The 18935-nt window shown below is 35.7% G+C and overlaps 3 protein-coding genes across 3 annotated transcripts; 2 read left to right on the top strand and 1 right to left on the bottom strand.

The window, feature by feature from the left end:
- Positions 1–557: 557 nt before the first annotated feature.
- On the top strand, positions 558–6214 carry CBG15158 (the record flags this gene model as incomplete). The annotated part of the gene is made up of 8 exons (XM_045243318.1): positions 558–678; positions 726–3078; positions 3123–3256; positions 3574–4020; positions 4346–4505; positions 4551–4671; positions 4941–5052; positions 5769–6214. 8 exons carry the CDS (start codon positions 558–560, stop codon positions 6212–6214), a joined length of 3894 nt encoding a protein of 1297 aa, XP_045095658.1.
- Positions 6215–6870: 656 nt separating this feature from the next.
- Positions 6871–9314, bottom strand: CBG15159 (the record flags this gene model as incomplete). Its single annotated transcript, XM_045243317.1, has 6 exons — positions 6871–7161; positions 7419–7547; positions 7990–8155; positions 8206–8380; positions 8926–9233; positions 9277–9314. The coding sequence occupies 6 exons, from the start codon at positions 9312–9314 to the stop codon at positions 6871–6873; spliced, it is 1107 nt and encodes a 368-aa protein (XP_045095657.1).
- A 2838-nt stretch (positions 9315–12152) lies between these two features.
- On the top strand, positions 12153–18480 carry CBG15160 (the record flags this gene model as incomplete). Its single annotated transcript, XM_002642843.1, has 11 exons — positions 12153–12251; positions 12859–13062; positions 13608–13764; positions 13815–13939; positions 15109–15354; positions 16388–16753; positions 17013–17350; positions 17610–17684; positions 17733–17816; positions 17861–17995; positions 18384–18480. The coding sequence occupies 11 exons, from the start codon at positions 12153–12155 to the stop codon at positions 18478–18480; spliced, it is 1926 nt and encodes a 641-aa protein (XP_002642889.1).
- Between the last annotated feature and the right edge of the window lie 455 nt (positions 18481–18935).

The raw sequence follows: 18935 nt of genomic DNA, 5'->3' as shown, positions 1-18935 counted from the left end.
GTTTGGTGTGATAGGTGTGGACCAGTTTTTATTAATTTCCTGAATTTTCTGAAATTAAAAAAAAAACTTTAATTCACGCTGAAAATACTAAAACCTAGATTAGAATGCTTTTTCTTTATCCTACACTTTTTTCGTCTTAAAAACTTGGCCTAACCTTTTTTTACCCTACTTTGTTTTGTCATCATAATCAATACTGACAACAGCAAATCAATAATCCAACCGATAGTCCAGCAAAGAAAAACACTGCGACGAAGGATCTGTAAGTGGTGCATAAAAGATCAAATCGGAAGTTTCCAACATTTTCAGGTGAGAATCTGCGCGTTGAGATAACTACTGTCATCCGAAGTAAGAGGCTGAAAAAAAATAGTGAGTAGATTTTTGTTCATTCGATTCTCAAATAATTGTCCCGGCAAATAAGGTACAAAGATTTTGAGGTAGTTAAGGGTACAAATTACTTATAAAAAAATCGAATTCTGTACACCAGAATTGTTGTACCCTCCGAATTATGTGCCAATTGTCTTTAAAATTCCATTTTTCCCAGTTTCAGATCATCCAGTATGATATTCCCTTGGCGCCATTGGAATTGGCTTCTGGTCATACTCCAGACTGTAGCCTGCTTTCCGATTTCGGATACTTTGGAATCTGGGAACTTTTCTAGATCTCGTCGCGCTCCCAAAGGTAAGAAATACTGAGAAACAAAATAAACAAATAATCTTTCTTTCTAGGCGACAAACTCTCCCCGCTGGTTTTGAACTTCCAAACCCTCGCTCGTCTCATCAATGGAGTATCCATGGAAGCTGGACTCCTCACTGGACTCATACCTTCCGAAGATCTGGTCTCCGAACTCCTTCATATGGGATCTATCAAACCAAAACATATCATCAACCTGGATTCAAAGATTCTGAACGATGCATTGACTGGACTGGCCGAGCTTCCCACTAAACTGAAAAGCACTACTGAGATAGGCAATCTAGAGGCTCGGTTCGTTCTTTTAGAGGATGTCCGGACAAATTCCTCATTTGTACATCACTTTAAAAATTACACGGGACGAGTTGACTATAACACTCACTTGGAAGATGCTCAGAAGTTGGATGGTTTCAAAAACGAAATACAGAAGATGAAAAATGAGGCGAATGCGTTGAATTCAGCACTCCTGAATACGGTTACTAAAACAGAAGCAAATGTTAGCAAGGTGGCTATTCTTTTTCCATCTGTACATGATAATCTTCTTGACACGGAAACAGGGATCCAAGGATTCGGTGAAGTCGTTGATCTGGTTGATAAAATTCTTCTGACTAGAGACTCGTCAAAGTTTATTGACTTATTCGAACTGGAGAATGAAAATCGTATCAAGCTCAAAGACAGTCAATTAATCGACGAAAAGGCCAGATCAGAATTTGTGGAGAACATGAAGCAAGTATACACTAGTCGTACGAATGCTCAGAAGGCACAGGACGGTCTCAAAACTATTCATCAACTCACTACTGAGAGCAACAAAAGGCAAAAAACCTTTTTGTACACATCCGGTTTCATCAATCAGTTTGAGGATCTGGACACGTTGGCAAAGGATAGTGAGAATGGTTGGATTGCGGGTCATATGAATCAGAGTAAACTTGTGTCAGAGAGCTTGAAGAAAGCATTTGGCGCACTGGATTCTCTGAAAACTGCATTGAATAGTGTACGAACGAAGTGGATACCATTAAATAAACCCGCGAATCAAAAATCGTTTGAGGTTGTCCAAAACGATCAACTGAATATTGCACAAGTACCAGATAACCCTGAAGATGTATATAAAACAGTATCTGCATTCTTGGAATGCGATGAAAATGTTGATTACCCGGGAAAAGTCAGAACAGTTGATGATGTCAAAGCGAAAATTGAGGAGTTGTCAGGTTTAATGCAAAAAATTGAAAATATGGATTACTTTGAAAGCCTCAAGGATTTGTCCATTTTGAAGGCTCTTGTCGATGTCACTGGAAAGAACGATGATCAGAAAAAAGAGCTTGGCCTGAAGTTGATCAAGATCATGAAATCCGAAACTCCAGAAAAGAAGATGATCCAAAATTTGAAGCGACTTGAGACCAACCTTGATGTTCTCCTTTCTGTGAGTCCTCAAATCAATAAGCTAGCTAAAGAAATGGATCTCACGGTCCCTGACAAATTACACAATGATCTTGCCAAAAAGAGTTATTTGGAAATTTATACTTGCTTAGAAAAGATTGGAGATAGTGGAAAAGCAGTGAAGGATATGGTTCAGATGATTCAGAAAATCAGAACTAACAAAAAAGGTTCAGAAGATATAATTGTCAAGGGCGTTTTGGAATCTGTCGATTATCTGAAGGATGTCAAGAAATCGGCTGATAAAATGAAAGAAGTGAGGGCACCAGAAGCATTGGCTTTGAATTCAAGTTTTCCGGATTCTCAAAAGTTTTCGAATATGATTGGAATGGCTGTGAGAGGATTAACTTCAATTCTGGAAATCCATCAGAAGAGGGACGTCTTGAAGCCATTTTTAGAGAATATGGATGATATCAAAAATGATGCAAAGGCCAAGAAACTGACTCCAGAACAAGAACAAAGGATTAAAGACCTAGCGAGAATCAAGGAGGAACTGATGAAGACGTTGGCGGCGATTGATATATTCAGAAAAAATTTGGATGTTGGGAAAATGAGAAGAAAGAGAAGAAGGGCGTACAGGAGACCCAGAAATGCTAAAATCCCAAATTTCAAAAGTTTGCAAACGGTCCTCAAGAATGCTGCAAAGATTCCAGGAGTCATATTCGTATCGGAAAAGGAACTGGAGGAAATCAAGAAGACCATGAACGCTCTGAACACTGCCAACTCAAAGAACGCAGTCACTGCTCTCGAAAGTCTGCAAAATTTGAACCTGGACTTTTCTGGCTTTGGATTCCAAGGCGCCATTGCATCTCTAGCAGCTATTGATCGCTTTTTTGAATCCTACAGTAAGGCAATGTACAAAGCATCTTCCTCTGGACCTCAATCGATTTCTGGTGGCTCCAATCAATCGATGCCTCAACGGTCTCCAGTTTCGCAATGGTATGAGGATCCAGCAGTGATGTGAGTTCCTGGAATTTTTCAGTTTGAAAAAAATAATGTTTTAGGGCTCCGACTGGTGTTGGTGTTGTATTTGTTGGATTGGTGATCTTTTTCATTTTGCTATGGCTTGGATACTGTAGATGCCTGTGCTGCAAGAAAGAAGGAAAATATAATGAGCTGGATAGAGACGATACGCAACGTGGGTTTTAGATTGAAATGTTTTATTAGGTCACGAATGGCCCCCTAACTATTAACTTTGAGCCAATTTATCTTGGTACCTGTTAAAGATACAAAAAAGTTAGCAACTGTTAAATTGTTTATCATAATATCAGAAGTGTTTTGTTAGTTGACGCAGTTTTGGTACCTTGCATAGGAATGAAGATAATTGAGCTCATACTTGAGCATGACAACATCAGAACTTATTTCTCTTCTGTTCACATCGAATTTCCCAAACAAAAATCCACTTTTGAAACAGTTCCCATGCGATTTTAAATGTACAGTTCTTCTTTTTTTCAGGCGACGAAGACGACTATTTTTCCGTTGGAAAAACCGTTTACACCTCAATTATGGCACAAAACAGCAACAACAAGACACCACATTACTGGGCAAAGGAGGTATTGGGACATTTGAAAGGATTGGAAAAGTTGAAGATTACTGATGCGGATAAAAAGGAAAATATTGCGGAGAGACGATATGAGGAACTCATCTGTATAAAGGATACGGCAGTCAGTCTGAATGGGTTTGATGATCCATTCATCAACGCCAACGTGATGAAGTTTGAGAAGAAGGGCTCGTGCATCATGTCACAAGCACCTCTGGATGGGAATGAACAGATTCGAAATCAAAACGGGGTATTGGTATATCAGAACCCAAGAAAGAAGAGTACAATTGAGAAGCACTGGGCAATGATTGATCAGTATAACGTTCAAGGTCTGGTAATGACTTGTGCGTTCATCGAGAATGGTGAGGATTTGAGATACCAAACACTCTAAGAGAAGACCACTCAAACCATCAACTTTGAGCCCATATATCTCAATTCGCATAGAAGGTATGAAAAAGTGGTCAACTGATAAAATGCTAATCGTAATATCAACAATATTTTGTCGGTTGACACATTTTTGATAACTTTCATAGGGACTGAGAGATATGGGCTCAAAGTTGACGGTGTCGGTGGCCTTCGAGTAAAGTGACGTTAATAAGGGAGCTAGGTTTTGAAAGTTCTCGAAATTTAAAGCTTTTGAAATGATAAATTCAAACATGTCAGATCTATTATATTATGAGTTTTTAGATATTAAAAAATGCCCCGCGTATTTTCCTCTCGAGGAGGGAGGAGAAGTGGAATTTGGACGGTATAAAATCAAAACCATCAGCGTTGAAAAGAATTTGAAGCAGTTTACGGACAAGAAGAACTTTACTCTCTACACCATAGAGTACAAAAATACCCTTCAGTAAGAAGTTCTAAACTTGATTTTGATGCGAAAATGCAATTTCAGACCCCAGCAACCGCCAAAATCGCTTAAGCTACTTCAATACACCGGATGGCCCGATCATGGATCGCCAACTGAGCCAGAACCAGCGTTGGAGATTTTTAGCTTTATAAATCAATTCGAAAATGTGAGTTGAGAATTTTAGGGCTTTTAAAATTTTGATTTTTGAACTATTAAAAGGCTGTAAAACCTGCCATAGAAGGGCCCCCTAACTTTTAACTTTGAAGGCAATTATCTGGATTCATGTGAAAGATATCAAAAATCAGTCAACTGATGAATTATTCCTTATGATATCAACAATATTTTATCAGGTGACACGTTTTTGATATCTTTCACAAGAATTGAGATAATTGGGCTCAAACATTTTTTGTACTTTTACTACCCTAAAAGTTCCAGGGGAATGTTCTGATTCACTGTCATGCTGGAATTGGTAGAACTGGAACGCTGGTTGCTCTGAAGAATGGAATGGAAATGGTTAAAACGACCAAGAACTTGAATATTATCGAAGGTAAGAAAATAATTGTTTTTGATGTTGAATTTAGATCTAACTATAAAATTTTACAATAGTTTTGGCTTTTGAAAGATTATTCTAGCTAGACCTGACTCAGTAAAACTTGTTAATTTTGAGCACGATTATCTCGGTTTCTGTAAAAGATACCAAAAACTTGTCAACTGATGAAATTATTAATATATATAGTATCATAAAAATTTTATGAGTTGAACATTTTTGATAGCTTTCACAGGAAAAAAGATATATCTGCTCAAAATTAACAAGTCGGCAGCCGCCCGTTTAGCTCAACCGGCAAGCGCCGCCTTGTCAACGTTGAGCCTATTTATGTAATAGATATCAAAAATCTGTCAACTGATAAAATGTTTTTCATAATATTACCAACATTTTATCAGTTAACAATTTTTTAATATCTCTTGTAGGACCCAAGATAATTAAGCTCAAAGTACAGTTTCTCAAAATATTCACTTTAGCAGACCAATTTTTACTTCTCTGTGTCTCCCCCTTTGTTCTGCTAATGTGTATATTTCCGGAACCTCACTTTGAGCTCAATTATCTCGGCTCCTATAAAAGATATCAAAAATGTGTCAATTGATAAAACGTTTTTGATAATCTGATAAACAATTTATCAGTTAGCAACTTTTTTACATCTTTCATAGGAACCGAGATAAATTGACTCAAAGTTTAAAAGTTGCTATAATCTGATTCCGTTTCAGTATTGTTCCCAGTCCGCAAATGTCGCTACAATTCTATCCAGACACCGGATCAGCTCACCTATTTGGCACTTTGTATGACAAAAGCCACAATGAAATCCAGAAACGTTCCCTATCTCAAAGAATTCGACGCTCTGCAGTACTTCCATAATAAGGTAGCAACCGGAAAGTACAACTTGACGGAGAAAGATCAATGTGATGAGGCGTTCATGGAGAGGTTCTGTGCGGAGGATAAGGCGGAAATGGAGGAGTACTGTAAGAGAAAACGAGAAGAGTATGAGGCGGCGGAAAAAAAGAGAAAGGAGAAGGAAAAGGAGTTGGGTCCACCAGCAAAGAATGGCAAGAAGTCAAAGGAGATGAGCAAGGAACAGAAGAAGAAGTCAAAGGAGAATCCGAAGAATGGTCAGAAAAAGGATCAGAAGAAACCAAAACCAGCAGTGAAGAAGTAGTTGAACTTACTTGATATTTTATGGAAAATAAAAGGAAAAAGTATAGAAAATTAACATTATACCAATTTATCTCGGTCCCTGTCATAGAAATACAAACTAGTTGCTAATTGATAAAATGTTGATTACATTATGATGAACAATTTATCAGTTGACACATTTTTAATTTCTTGCACAGGAACCGAAGTAATTGAGCTTAAACTTGACAGTTTGGTAGCCATTCTAATACAGATATTACTGTAACTGAATGTCTAATTTACAAATTACTGGTCAAACAGTGAATTGAGCTTTTTATCACAACCAGCTTTATGTGAAATTTGAGCTCAGAAAACCTAAAAAGCTCATTCAAATTGCGACGTGAGCTGACTAATATGGATCATCAGCCGTAAAACCTTTAATAGAAATGCTCGTTAACTTTGAGACTGTTTCTTTTGGTTCCTGTCAAAGATATAAAAAAATTATCAACTGATAAATTGTTTAATATAATATCAGCTATGTTTTATCAGTTGATCATTTTTTGATATCTTGTACAAGAGTTGAGATATATGAGCTCAAAGTTGAACAGTCGCGCCTTTCTAATACAGGTGTATGGTATCTAGATTAGAACAAAATTATGAATATCATTCATTCAAAACCTTACACAAAAGTCCAGATGCCAATCATTCATACATTCCAGCCTCCTTCAACAACTTCTCCGCATCCTTGGCACCGGCATCAAAGTACTGTTGAAGCATGCCACGTGGCGGAGGGAACAACGCATTCGAGACGCGCTTCATGTTGGAGAAGGTGACTTTCATGTTCTGATTGAAGAATGCAAACATCCAATCATTGAAAAGTGCCGATTTTTCAGTCGGACAAATATCGGCGTCTCCAGCGAAAGCCGTCACGGATACGGTACGTTTGTCAAGGAATTCTGGGAGGATGTTCGAGTAGCCACCGTCGATGTAGGGCTGGAAATTTGGGATTGAGTTTTATGAAATTCCTAAAATAGGTTGGTAGACCAATGGGTGAAGTTATGAGAAACCATAAGCATAGAGTGTCCCTCACACTGTCAACTTTGAGCAAATTTATCTCGATTCCTGTGAAAGATATCAAAAATCTGTCAACTGATAAAACATTTCTAACATTATGATAAACAATTTATCAATTGACAATTTATTGATGTCTTTGACAGGAACCGAGATAAATTGGCTTAAATTTTATATACCTCTCCTCTCAAAATTGGCGCTTTTCCTGATAATCCAGATGAGTACATCGGATGGTAGCAGCTGGCCATCAAGCAGTCAATCAAATCGGATTTTGAGTGAAAGTGGGAGATCAGCTCGTTTTTCCAGGTCTGGAAAAAACAATTATTTTCTAGCTACTGTAGTTTTTGACATATGCACCTTTAAAGTAAGTCGCTGGGGAGCGCGCCACACTTTAAAGGCGCATATCTCAAGAAGGAAAAAAGCAATCAAAACTTTGTCAACTATGAAATTGCTCAGCATAAAATTTGACATGTTTTTGTAATTGTCTACTTCCCGCTAGCTACCGTAGTTTTTGAGATATGCGCCATTGAATTAGGCGCGGCTCCCCTCCTGTCAGGCGCAGTGCAAAAAGAGGCGTCAACTTTAAAGGCGCATATCTCAAGAATATAAAAAGCAATTAAAATTTTATCAAATACAAAATTACTCGGCATAAAATTTTAAATACTTTTGTAATTGACCACTTTTTGCAAGCTACCGTAGTTTTTAAGATATGCGCCTTCAAAGTTCCCGCCTTACCTTCAATCTAGTAACCGAGACAAAAAGTAAATCATTAGCTTTCGAGATATCATCAGGCACAAATCTTTCAACAACTTTTCGAAGACGATCCCCAATCACAAATCCTGGAGACATTGCTCCAAGAGCGGTCTCATTGACTTCATCAGCCATTTTATAGATTTCTTCAACGGCTTCAGATATTCTAAAAATCAAAATCTTTAATTTCAAAACTTCAAATTCGTTAAATCCAACTTCTCCGGATTGAAAATGAGCATCGTGGTCACTAGACTTCCCGATGAGCACCCGGAATATCTATCAACTCTCTTCAGCAACTCTTTTCCATGATCGTAGATCATTTTGGCTGCTCCAAACTGGTAGGATCCCAAAAATCCACATCCACCAAAAGAGAGGCATAGTTCGGAGGCATCTGGAATTTGCAAGCTCAATTTTCTTGGTTCCTGTGAGAGATACCAAAGATTTGTCAACTGATAAAATATTTATCATATTATCGTCAACATTTTATCAGTCATAGCACATTTTTGAAATCTTTCATAGCAACCGAGATAAATTGTCTTAAAGCTATTAGGTCGGCAGGCGATCACTTAGCTCAGCCGCTCATCTAACTTTGAGCCAATTTATCTCGGCTCCTGTGAGAGATACCAACAATCTGTAAATGATAAATGATTTATCATATTATCACCAATGTTTTATCAGTTCAAAAGTTTTTGATATCTTTTACAGGGACCGAGATAAATTGGTTTAAAATAAAGGAGCCGGCGCTTGCAGGGGTCGCCTGCCGGCCGACTTTTTTACTTTGAGCCAATTCATCTCGATTTCTGTGAAAGATATCAAAAATCTATCAACTGATAAAATGTTTATCATATTATCAGCAATATTTTATCAATTGACACATTTCTCGTAATTCTCATAGGAACCTAGATAATTGAGCTCCAATTAGAGCAACAACAGTACCTTGCAACGGTGTCCGATTTGCTGGATCTCTTGCCTTTCTCAATGGAAATTGTCGCTTTTTACGAATCTCCAATTCATCCATCTCCTTCTTTTTTTTATCTTCCGGTTCTTCATTTTCCTTATTGGATTCAGAGACCGAATCTGAAGACGTTGGGCTCTTCTCACTTGTCTCATCGTTACTTCCTGCGGACTTCCTATCATCTTGAGTTTCCTCAGGATTCGAATAATCTCCAAAAGTGATAAGGAAATTGTTGTACACCTCTTCCGGACATTCCTCGGAAAACGGACCCAACGATTCTGGGTTCAGACTGCAAATCTTATTTTATTAGGATTTCGAATAAATGGACCTACTCTGGATATCGTTTTGTATCGCCAGTGGTATTCGTCATGTTTTTTTTTTTTGAAAAGGAGCCTAGAGAGAAAATATGAGAGAAGTGATTGGGAGGGGTTGAAGCTCCAGCACTTGGTTTTGTGGATCCACGAAACAGAAAGTGGCGAAAAAACTAGGTTTTTGTATACTGAAAAAATGGGAAATTCTTAGAAGGGCCCATTTAACAGGAAGGCCCACGTAATAGAAGGACCTTCTAATACAGGTTTAACGGTTGCTGGCTGGGGCGCATTCGGCGCTACTGGCTTCCTTGGAGGTCACTGATATACCAAATTTGATCGATCATAAAAAAAGATCTACCATTTTAAAAAACCCACAACAGAAAGCCTATCATCTTCTCGCTCAAAGTGTTTTTACAGTATTTTTTTTAAAATTTTCAGTTTCAAATTTGTAACAAATGGGGAACAATAGACTCAATATAGAATTAAAACATAGTTTTTGTTTTTTTTTAAACTCCCCAGCTCTTTCTTGACCACAATCTTTTTTCCTCCTCCATTAGCACAACAATGGTGCCAGAAAAAAGATGACGATGATAAATTTGTATGCGCTCTCCATCTTTTTGAATACTCTCTGTTTTGAATCATCCAATTCGTGGCGGGAAGAAGTGTGAGAGTACACCCCCATCATCATTTGCACTTGCACTGTTTTATAATTGATTGTACAATTCGAATTCAAATTTTTGTAGGCTGTCTGACATAAGGAAATCTTGTGCTCTTGTTTTTCGCATATCAGATATTTAGAGGGATAGTTTTTGAATGCTTAAGGTATTCATGTTTTATACTTTTCCAAAAATCCGAATTCTAGAAATTTTGCTAAAGATTTGAAATTGAAGATCAAAGAACTGAGATATTTAGTTTCCGAAATTTCAAAATTTCAAAATTCTGTACATTTTGAAATTGCAAGATTTCACTATTCCTAGATTCTACATAAAGTCTCGAATTCAAAATTGAAATTCACAAATCCTCTACTTTTTGCCTCGCCTTCTGAACTCTATTGAATTTTAATCCTCTTAAAATTCTAAAATTGAATTCTTATAGGGAATTTCAAATTTGTATTCCTTTTTCAATCAGAACAGATTATTCAGCTCGGGATAGAAAATCTGGACTTTGGAATACAAGATTTTAATTAAAATGTACACCTAAACAATTCTGAAGTTCTGGAGGATTATCCAAAACTCAATTAAATTCGAAAATAGGTATTCAGATTGTTTGGGGTTTCTAGTGTTTGCTCTACTAGGAGCCTACCTTATACATACGTGCCCGTTAAGCTCAATTATCTCGATTCTTTTGAGAGATATCAGAAATCTGTAAACTGATATCATGTTTATTATAATATCACCAATATTTTATCAGTTGAAAACGTTTTGATATCTTTCATGGGAGACGAGTTAATTGAGTTCAAAGTGCACATATATTTAGGGTCGGATTATTTTCAGATTTTCAGAAATTTCACTCATTTTCTCAATTATCTTAACCTTTAGAAATTCATATTCCTGGATCGTTTTCAAAAATGTTCTTATTTTTTCTCCCCTCTCTTTTTTTCTCCATCCCATTAGTTCTATATGTTTACATGTCCTTTTAAAATGTAATTTTGACCTTTTAATTCAATATTTCGAAATGAGAAAAGAGAATTTTCTCTTACCCGTTTTCAAAAAAATTCGCAAATCCCAAAATCTGAGAATTCGAAAATCTGACAAATTCATCTGGAAATCTTTTTCGGATTTTCAGAATACATTATTTGGATTCTAAGATTCTAAGATTCTAAGATTCTAAGATTCTAAGATTCTAAGATTCTAAGATTCTAAGATTCTAAGATTCTAAGATTCTAAGATTCTAAGATTCTAAGATTCTAAGATTCTAAGATTCTAAGATTCTAAGATTCTAAGATTCTAAGATTCTAAGATTCTAAGATTCTAAGATTCTAAGATTCTAAGATTCTAAGATTCTAAGATTCTAAGATTCTAAGATTCTAAGATTCTAAGATTCTAAGATTCTAAGATTCTAAGATTCTAAGATTCTAAGATTCTAAGATTCATAATTTCTCTTTTAACCTAAGCAAATCAAATTGTTCTTCTTCTTATTCCATTTCATATTTCCTCCTCTTCTTCTTCTATTCCTCATCATAGACACCTTCCTCTCTCTCTCTCCTCGTCTCATGCCTCTATCTTCTCAGACCACGCCCCCTTTTTTGTGTCCCTCCCCACTCTCTCCCAACATCTCTATCCCTTTCTATGCGTGTATACCTCTTCTTCTTCTTCTTTTTCGTTTTGTTGCAATATATATCTCTGCGTCTCTCGCTCTCTCTGCTTTTTTCTCTAAATCTACGAATTTCTCACTATTTTCTCACTTCTTCTGCTGCTTCTAACACCACGCCAACAAGACTTTTTGAAACTAGTTCGTTTCGTTTTGACCCTTTCTCAGCCTCTCTCTCTCTCTCTCTCTCTCTTTATCTCTGCGGGAAAACTTCTCGTGTGTTTTTTGTTTTTTGCAACTGGTTTCTGATCTTTTTTGAGAATTTTTTTGAAGAATCGAAAGTTACACTAAGAAAATTATTTTCTAAAAACTTGGATATGAATCAAAGTATTTAAAACTGTAATAGAAGAGCCCCCCCCCCCCACACACTATCAACTATCAACTTTGAGCTCAATTATCTTAATTCCTATACAAGATATCAAAAATGTGTCAACTGATAAAATATTAGTGATATTATGGCAAATATTTTACCAGTTACCAAAATTTTCATATCTTCCACAGGCACTGAGATAAATAGACTTCAAGTTAGGGGGCCCTTTTATTACAGGTTTTGATGGCGCGTTTTGATGGCGCGCCTTTTTTCAGGTATGGCTCCACCATCTCAACCGGGTATGTATGACAATACGGAGATAAAAACAGTGGCTTGCACTGAATATCTATTGCATGAGTTCTCCAATAATGCTATGGTGAGATTTTTTGAATTTCAAAAAATTTGTGCTCTTGCCGGCTGAGCTGAGCTCCTACATCTCATTTTCTGTGAGAGATATCAAAAAGTGGTCAACTGATACAATGTTGATCATTTTATCAGCAATATTTTATCAATTGATTGCTTTTAGATACCTTTCACAGAAACCGAGATATATTGGCTCAAAGTGAACAAAGTCAGCTCTTGACTGCAGAGCTACACGGTCGCCTGCCGACCTTGCAACTTTGCGCTCTTATATCTCGTTTTCTATAAGAGATATCAAAAAGTTGTCAACAAATAAAATTTTTATCATAAAATTACTAATATTTTATCAGTCGATTACTTTTTGATATCTTTTACAGAAACCGAGATAAATTGGCTCAAAGTTGACAAGTCTGCGCTTGCCGGCTTAGCGAGGCTGCTACCATTTTAATTTTGATCCTTCCTATCTCATTTTCTATAATAAATATCAAAAAACTGTCAACTGATAAAATGTTGCTCATATTATGATAAACAGTTTATCAGTTGACAACTTTTTCATATCTTCTAGAGAAACCAAGATAAATTGGCTCAAAGTTTCCGGTATTTAAAAAAAAACGATTTTTCAGACGGGCTGGGAATTGACTATCAAATCGAACGGCGCAAAAATTCGTACAAATCTATATTTAATGGACTCTACGGAAATCAAAAAATCGCCTTGCCAATTCTTTTTAGTTGATAACGTTGATTTCGGAGAGTATGATAAGCTGATGGCAGGAACAATGGAAACAAAGGATATCTCGAAAATTTTCAGTGAGATAAAGTTGTGTGGGGTGAGTATTTTTTTTTTTTTGAAAATTGAGATAAAATTTGAGAGGAACTGAAAAACCATAGAAAAATTGGGAGAATTTCAAATCTATTCAAAAGAATCAAAAATCTTGAAATTTACAATAATCCTTATCAGATCTCGACTCAAAGGAGGCTTTAACTTTGAGCCCATATATCTCATTTCCTGTAAGATATATCAAAAATTTGTCAACTAATGAAATATTTATCACAATATCATCAATATTTTATCAATTGACCACTTTTTTATATCTTTAATGAAAACCAATAAAAATTAGGTAAACGTTGGGATGTCGACAGCCGCAGCGTAGCTCTGCCGGCAAGCCGCGACTTCTCAACTTTGAGCTCATGTATCTCGGTTTCCTTAGCATATATCAAAAAGAAATTAACTGACAAAATGTTTATCACAATATTTAAAATATATTATTTGACAACATTTTGATATCTTTCAAAGGAACCGAGATAAATCAGCTCAAAGTTGAAAGTTGAAGTTGAAAATCGTAATTTTTCAAAAAATGAGTATTTTTTTCAGAAACACCACAATCGCAACTTGTACCTTCGCTGTGTGCCTCCGTGTCAACTTTATCAAGAAGAAGATCATCGAGTGTTTGTTCAAGACGTCGTCGAAATTGTTCCATTGATTTGGGAGAAACAAGCGCCCAAAAATTCCAAAAGATTATTTTCTGATAGTGAGTTTTTCAAGGAACTCAGAATTTTTAAAATCTTGAAAAATTTTCAGAAAGACAATTCAATGCATTATGTAGAAGTTGGGAAACTGAGAAGCGACATTTGGAGCACACAATTACTCTTCATGAATTTAAGAGGATTTTGAAAATTTTGGATTGCGATGCTTCATTGGTTACGGTGGGTCTTTTTTTTCATTTTTTTAGAAGGTCCCAACACCGTCAAGTTTGAGCTTATTTATCTCGATTGCTATAAAATATATTGATATATATGATAAACAATTTATCAGTTGACTACTTTTTATTATTTCTTACAGTAACCGAGATATGTACGCTCAAAGTTAAGAGATCGGTAGGCACTTTTCAACTTTGAGCTCAATTATATCAATTCCTAAACAAGACATGTAAAATTTTTCAACTAATAAAATGTTTCTGATAATATGATAAACGATTTATCAGTTGTCAAATTTTTAATATTTTTTATAGAAGCCGAGAAAAACTGGCTCAAAGTTAGAAGTAAAAATTTCAGTTTCGACCAACTAACGAATATGGTAAATTAATGCAAAGTTAAAAGTATGAGGGCCTGTACTTCGAGACCAAACATCGTGTATGGTTAGGGAAATTCAAATTTTACCCAGAATTCCAAACTGTTTGAAATTTGAATTTTATATTATCTTAAAGCTCATAAGATTCCCTACATTTTGATATAAGTTTCATTTTTCTAGCTAACTCTTGAAAATAGTTATGCGCCTTTGAAGTTTGGACGATGCACCAATCATCAAATTGAAGCCCACCCTATACATGCACTTTGAGCTCAATTATCTCGATTCCTCCGCAAAATGTGTAAAATTTTTTAACTAATATAATAGTTGTGATATTATGCTAAACAAATTATCAGTTATCAAAATTTTCATACCTGTCACAGGAACCGAGATAAATTGACTTAAAGTTCAAAGTTTGTTTGAAAATTTCAACCTTGACCAAGAACCGGGAAAAATCAAATTCAGGCAGAATTTCAAATAGATCAAGTTATGAGTTTTACATCATTTTAGAGCCCATAAAATTTCCTACATTTCAAAATAAGTTTCATTTCTCTGTCAAATTTGTACCAATAGTTATGCGCCTTTAAATTTTGGTCGATGCACCAATTATTTATTAGGAGCCTACTCTGTGCATTCACTTTTATCTGAATTATCTGGCCTCCTATGAGAGATATCAAAATTTTGTTAATTGATAAATTAATCGCAATATTATGATAAACATTTAATCAGTTGACAACTTTTTGATATCTCGGAAAGAAACCGAATAAAAAAATTGACTCAAAGTTAGAACTAACCGATTTTTTTCCAGGTTATCGAAGACCCGTTATCAATGATAACTCAAGAAGAAATGCTCCAAGAAGTGGGATTTGTGAGAACATGTGCTCCGAATCTCGCTCTCGTCATGAATCAGTTTCAATCCCTTTTCTTCGTATTTCATAATTTGGTAAACGGAGTCAATTGGAGGAACGAGATGTGCAAGGAGCATGTGAATTGTAATGCTAAGCTGCAGACAAACATTTTGAAGCTACTCTATGAAATCGTTAAAAACAAGGATGTAAGATTTTGGGGTTTGAAATTATGGGTATTTATTATGGGTATATAACTTTTCAAAATTTCAAGTTTCAAAGAATCTCATTTTTCCATAACTTTCTCATTTTTCAATATTCTTAATTGAAATCAAGCTTGTCTTAGTACTTGCTTCTTCCGCTTCAAAATGAGCTCCCACACGCATAGGCTCCGCCCACTTTGAATTTGGAGGCTAACGACGCAGTGTGTCTCACTTCTCTAGAGCTCTAACCTCAAAATTCAAAGTGGGCGGAGCTTAGGCGTGTGAGGGTTTATTTCAAAGCGAAGAACAAGATAATTACGAAAATTAATGTTTTATTCAAAAATATTGAAAAACAAAAAAGTTGGGAGGAAACATTTTCTGAGCGCCAAACCCAAGTCGTCAACTTTAAGATCATATATCTCGATTCCTGTCGGAGATATGAAAAAGTAATCAACGGACAAAATATTTATCATAATTTCACCAACGTTTTATCAGTTGACAAATGTTTGATATTTTTCACAGAAAATGAGATAAATGAGTTCAAAGTTGGAAGTAAGGGTGTAATGTACTACAGAAGTTCGAGACCAAATATCGGGTATGGTTAGGGAAATTCAAAAGTTACCCAGAATTTCAAGATTTTTGCGTTTTGATGTTTATATTATCTAAAAGCCCATAACATTCCCTACATTTTGATATAGGTTTCATTCTTTTAGCTCATTTCTAAAAATAGTTATGAGCTTTTAAATATTGGTTAATGCACCATGTTCTCTGGTAGATTAACTCACAAATCGTTAACTTTGAGCCTTTTTATCTCGGTTTCCGTAAAAGCTATGAAAAAGTTGTCAACTGATAACATATTGCTGATAATATGGTAAACAATTTATCAGTTGACTAATTTTTGATCGCTGTCACAGAAATCGAGATAATTAAGCTCAAAGTTAAAAGTTTTGGTGGGCATTTATTAGAGGAAGCACTTCAAGTTTGAGTTAGCTTTTCACAAAACAAAAACTTATAAATCAAGAAAAAAACAATTTTCCAGGGAACCTTCTACCACTTCTCATACGTAATGGAATCTGTTCAAAGAATCAAAGAACAGTGCCCAGTCAAATACCTTCAACCTCGAATGACCCCAGATTACCTCTTCCAACATCTCAAATCAGATCTGCTGATGCCATTGGACTACTATGCAGACGTTGTTGAACATTACAACATTCTCTATATGGATGCTCACTATCGAACGATTTCCAGCCAAATGCAAGTCTATGCGGCCAGATTCTTGATTCAATTGGGATGGGTTATTCAGTTTTTTGATAAGGAGAAGGATGATAAGCTGGCGAGAGCTGTTGTTGGAGTCGCATTGTTTTTTATTCAACCAGAGGGAAGGAAGCGAGGAATTGAATTGATTGTTAGTTGATTTTTTCTGAAATTTAGAAAAAAATATGGTACTCATAAAAATATGGTACCCAGAAAAAAGGGACCCAGAAAAAATGATACAGAGCAAAAAAAAGGTAGCCAGAAACATATTTTAAAACATTTTCTAGGTACCATTTTTTTTTGTGGCTTCCCACTTTTTTTGAACACCATTTTTCTGGGCACCATATTTTATATTGGGTACCATATTTTTTCTGGGTACCATTTTCCCGATGAAACCTAAATATTCACAGAACAAAATCATGTTGGAAGCGATGGAAGTTAGACGAACATGGAATGGACAACCAGAGTCGCCTGAATCTCTAAAAGGGCCGTTACCAGGAATGGCGCCTTATGTACGGCCAACAATAGACCAAAATACAGTAAGAAATGTGGAGAATCCAGTGACGCCAGAAGCTTATAACGATGCATGCGATAATTGCAAATTTATGCTCGACAAAGTTATGATGCTGCAAGGTGACATTGAGAATTCGATTCGGAGAGTTCGAGATGTGGATACTCTTGTCCAGAAAGCACCACAAATGAAGACGGAGGCACAAATGAAGCAGAAACAAATTGATGAGTTGAAACAGTGAGTTCAGTTTCTGCCAGAAATAGTTGTTCTTTCCAGAATTGAATTTTGTGTGTTACATGCTTTAAAATGAGTATAAACACGACTATGTTCCTTTAAGTTTGAAACTGGACCCTCTTAAAGGCGCATAGGTGGTCCAAAAATGTCCAAAAATCAAATTCAAGGAAATTAGGTCATGATTATACTCATTTTGAAGCTCTTGAAACGCTGAATTTGAAAATGTTAGTTTCACCCAAAATAATAGTAAAAATATTTCCAGAAAAATCGAAATTCGGAAACAAGCACTTCCACAAGCGGATAAAAAATTGTATGATCTCAAGGAGCGGAATCATGAGTAAGTCTTTTTTTTTTATTTGAAAATATATTACGGTAGATTTTCTAGACTTTCTCAACAAATGGAAGTTTCCGAGCAGCGAATGACCGAGCTCACCGAGAAGCGACGAGTTTGCAGAAATCGAATTGAAGAGTAATTTATTTCATGAGGCTTTTGGACAAAAATCGAAATTTCAGAGTCACAAAACTCAACGAGGAGCTGAAACAGAGGTTGGCAGAATTGGTTCAAGCTCAAAAACACAAAGAAAATGAGCCAAATGGAAGTTGCGGAGCTCCAATAGAAATTCAGGAGAAGCAGGAAAAAATTGAAGAGTGAGTTTGGATCACCAACTTTAAGCAAATTTATCTCGGTTTCTGTAAAAGATAAGAGAAGTTGTCAACTGCTAAAATGTTTATCATGATATCACAAACATTTTGTTTTTGACCAACTTTTGATATCTCTTATAGGAGCCGAGATAATAGAGCTCAAAATTAGGCAGTCAGCAGCCGGAGCGCAGCTTTGCCGGCAACCATCTCCTTTTTAACTTTGAGCTCAATTATCTCGGTTCCTGTAAAAGATAGGAAAAATTTGTTAACTAATAAAATGTTCGTTATAATGTCATTAACATTTTATTAATCGACACATTTTTGATATCTTGCCTATGAGCCGAGATAATTGAGCTTAAACTTAATAGTGACAAAAATTTAAGATTTTTTTCAGACTCAAAAAAAAGCAGCAGCAACTGGAAACTATTGTGGAACTTCAAGCAATAAAAATCAAAGACAATGGATTAGAAAATAAAGAGAAAATTGTTTGAATCATTCGTTTTTCTAGGTCCATTTTTGTTTTAAGCCAAATGTTTTTTTTTGTAACTGGTTGTTATTTTTTATGTGACGGTTTTTTTCTACTTACCAAATGTTTACTTTGAGCTCAATTATCTAGGTTTCTATAAGAGATATCAAAAATTTGTCAACTGATAAAATATTGTTCATAATATGATAAACAATTTATCAGTTGACCACTTTTTTATATCTTTTACAGGAACTGAGATAAATTGAGTCAAAGTTAAGATATCGGCAGCCGACCGCATAGTTCAGCCTCCAAGCGCCGACTTCTCAACTTTCAGCTCAATTATCTCGGTTCCTATAACAAATATCAAAAATGTGTCAACTGTTAAAAAAATGCTGATATTATGATAAATGTTTTATCCGTTGACAATTTTTTGATATCTTCTAGAGGAACTGAGATAATTGAGCTAGCATTTTTTGTGCA

This window comes from Caenorhabditis briggsae (assembly GCF_000004555.2).
Source record: "Caenorhabditis briggsae complete genome, chrIII, whole genome shotgun sequence".
Lineage (NCBI taxonomy): Eukaryota > Metazoa > Nematoda > Chromadorea > Rhabditida > Rhabditidae > Caenorhabditis > Caenorhabditis briggsae.
This window is presented reverse-complemented; position numbering and strand designations above follow the sequence as displayed.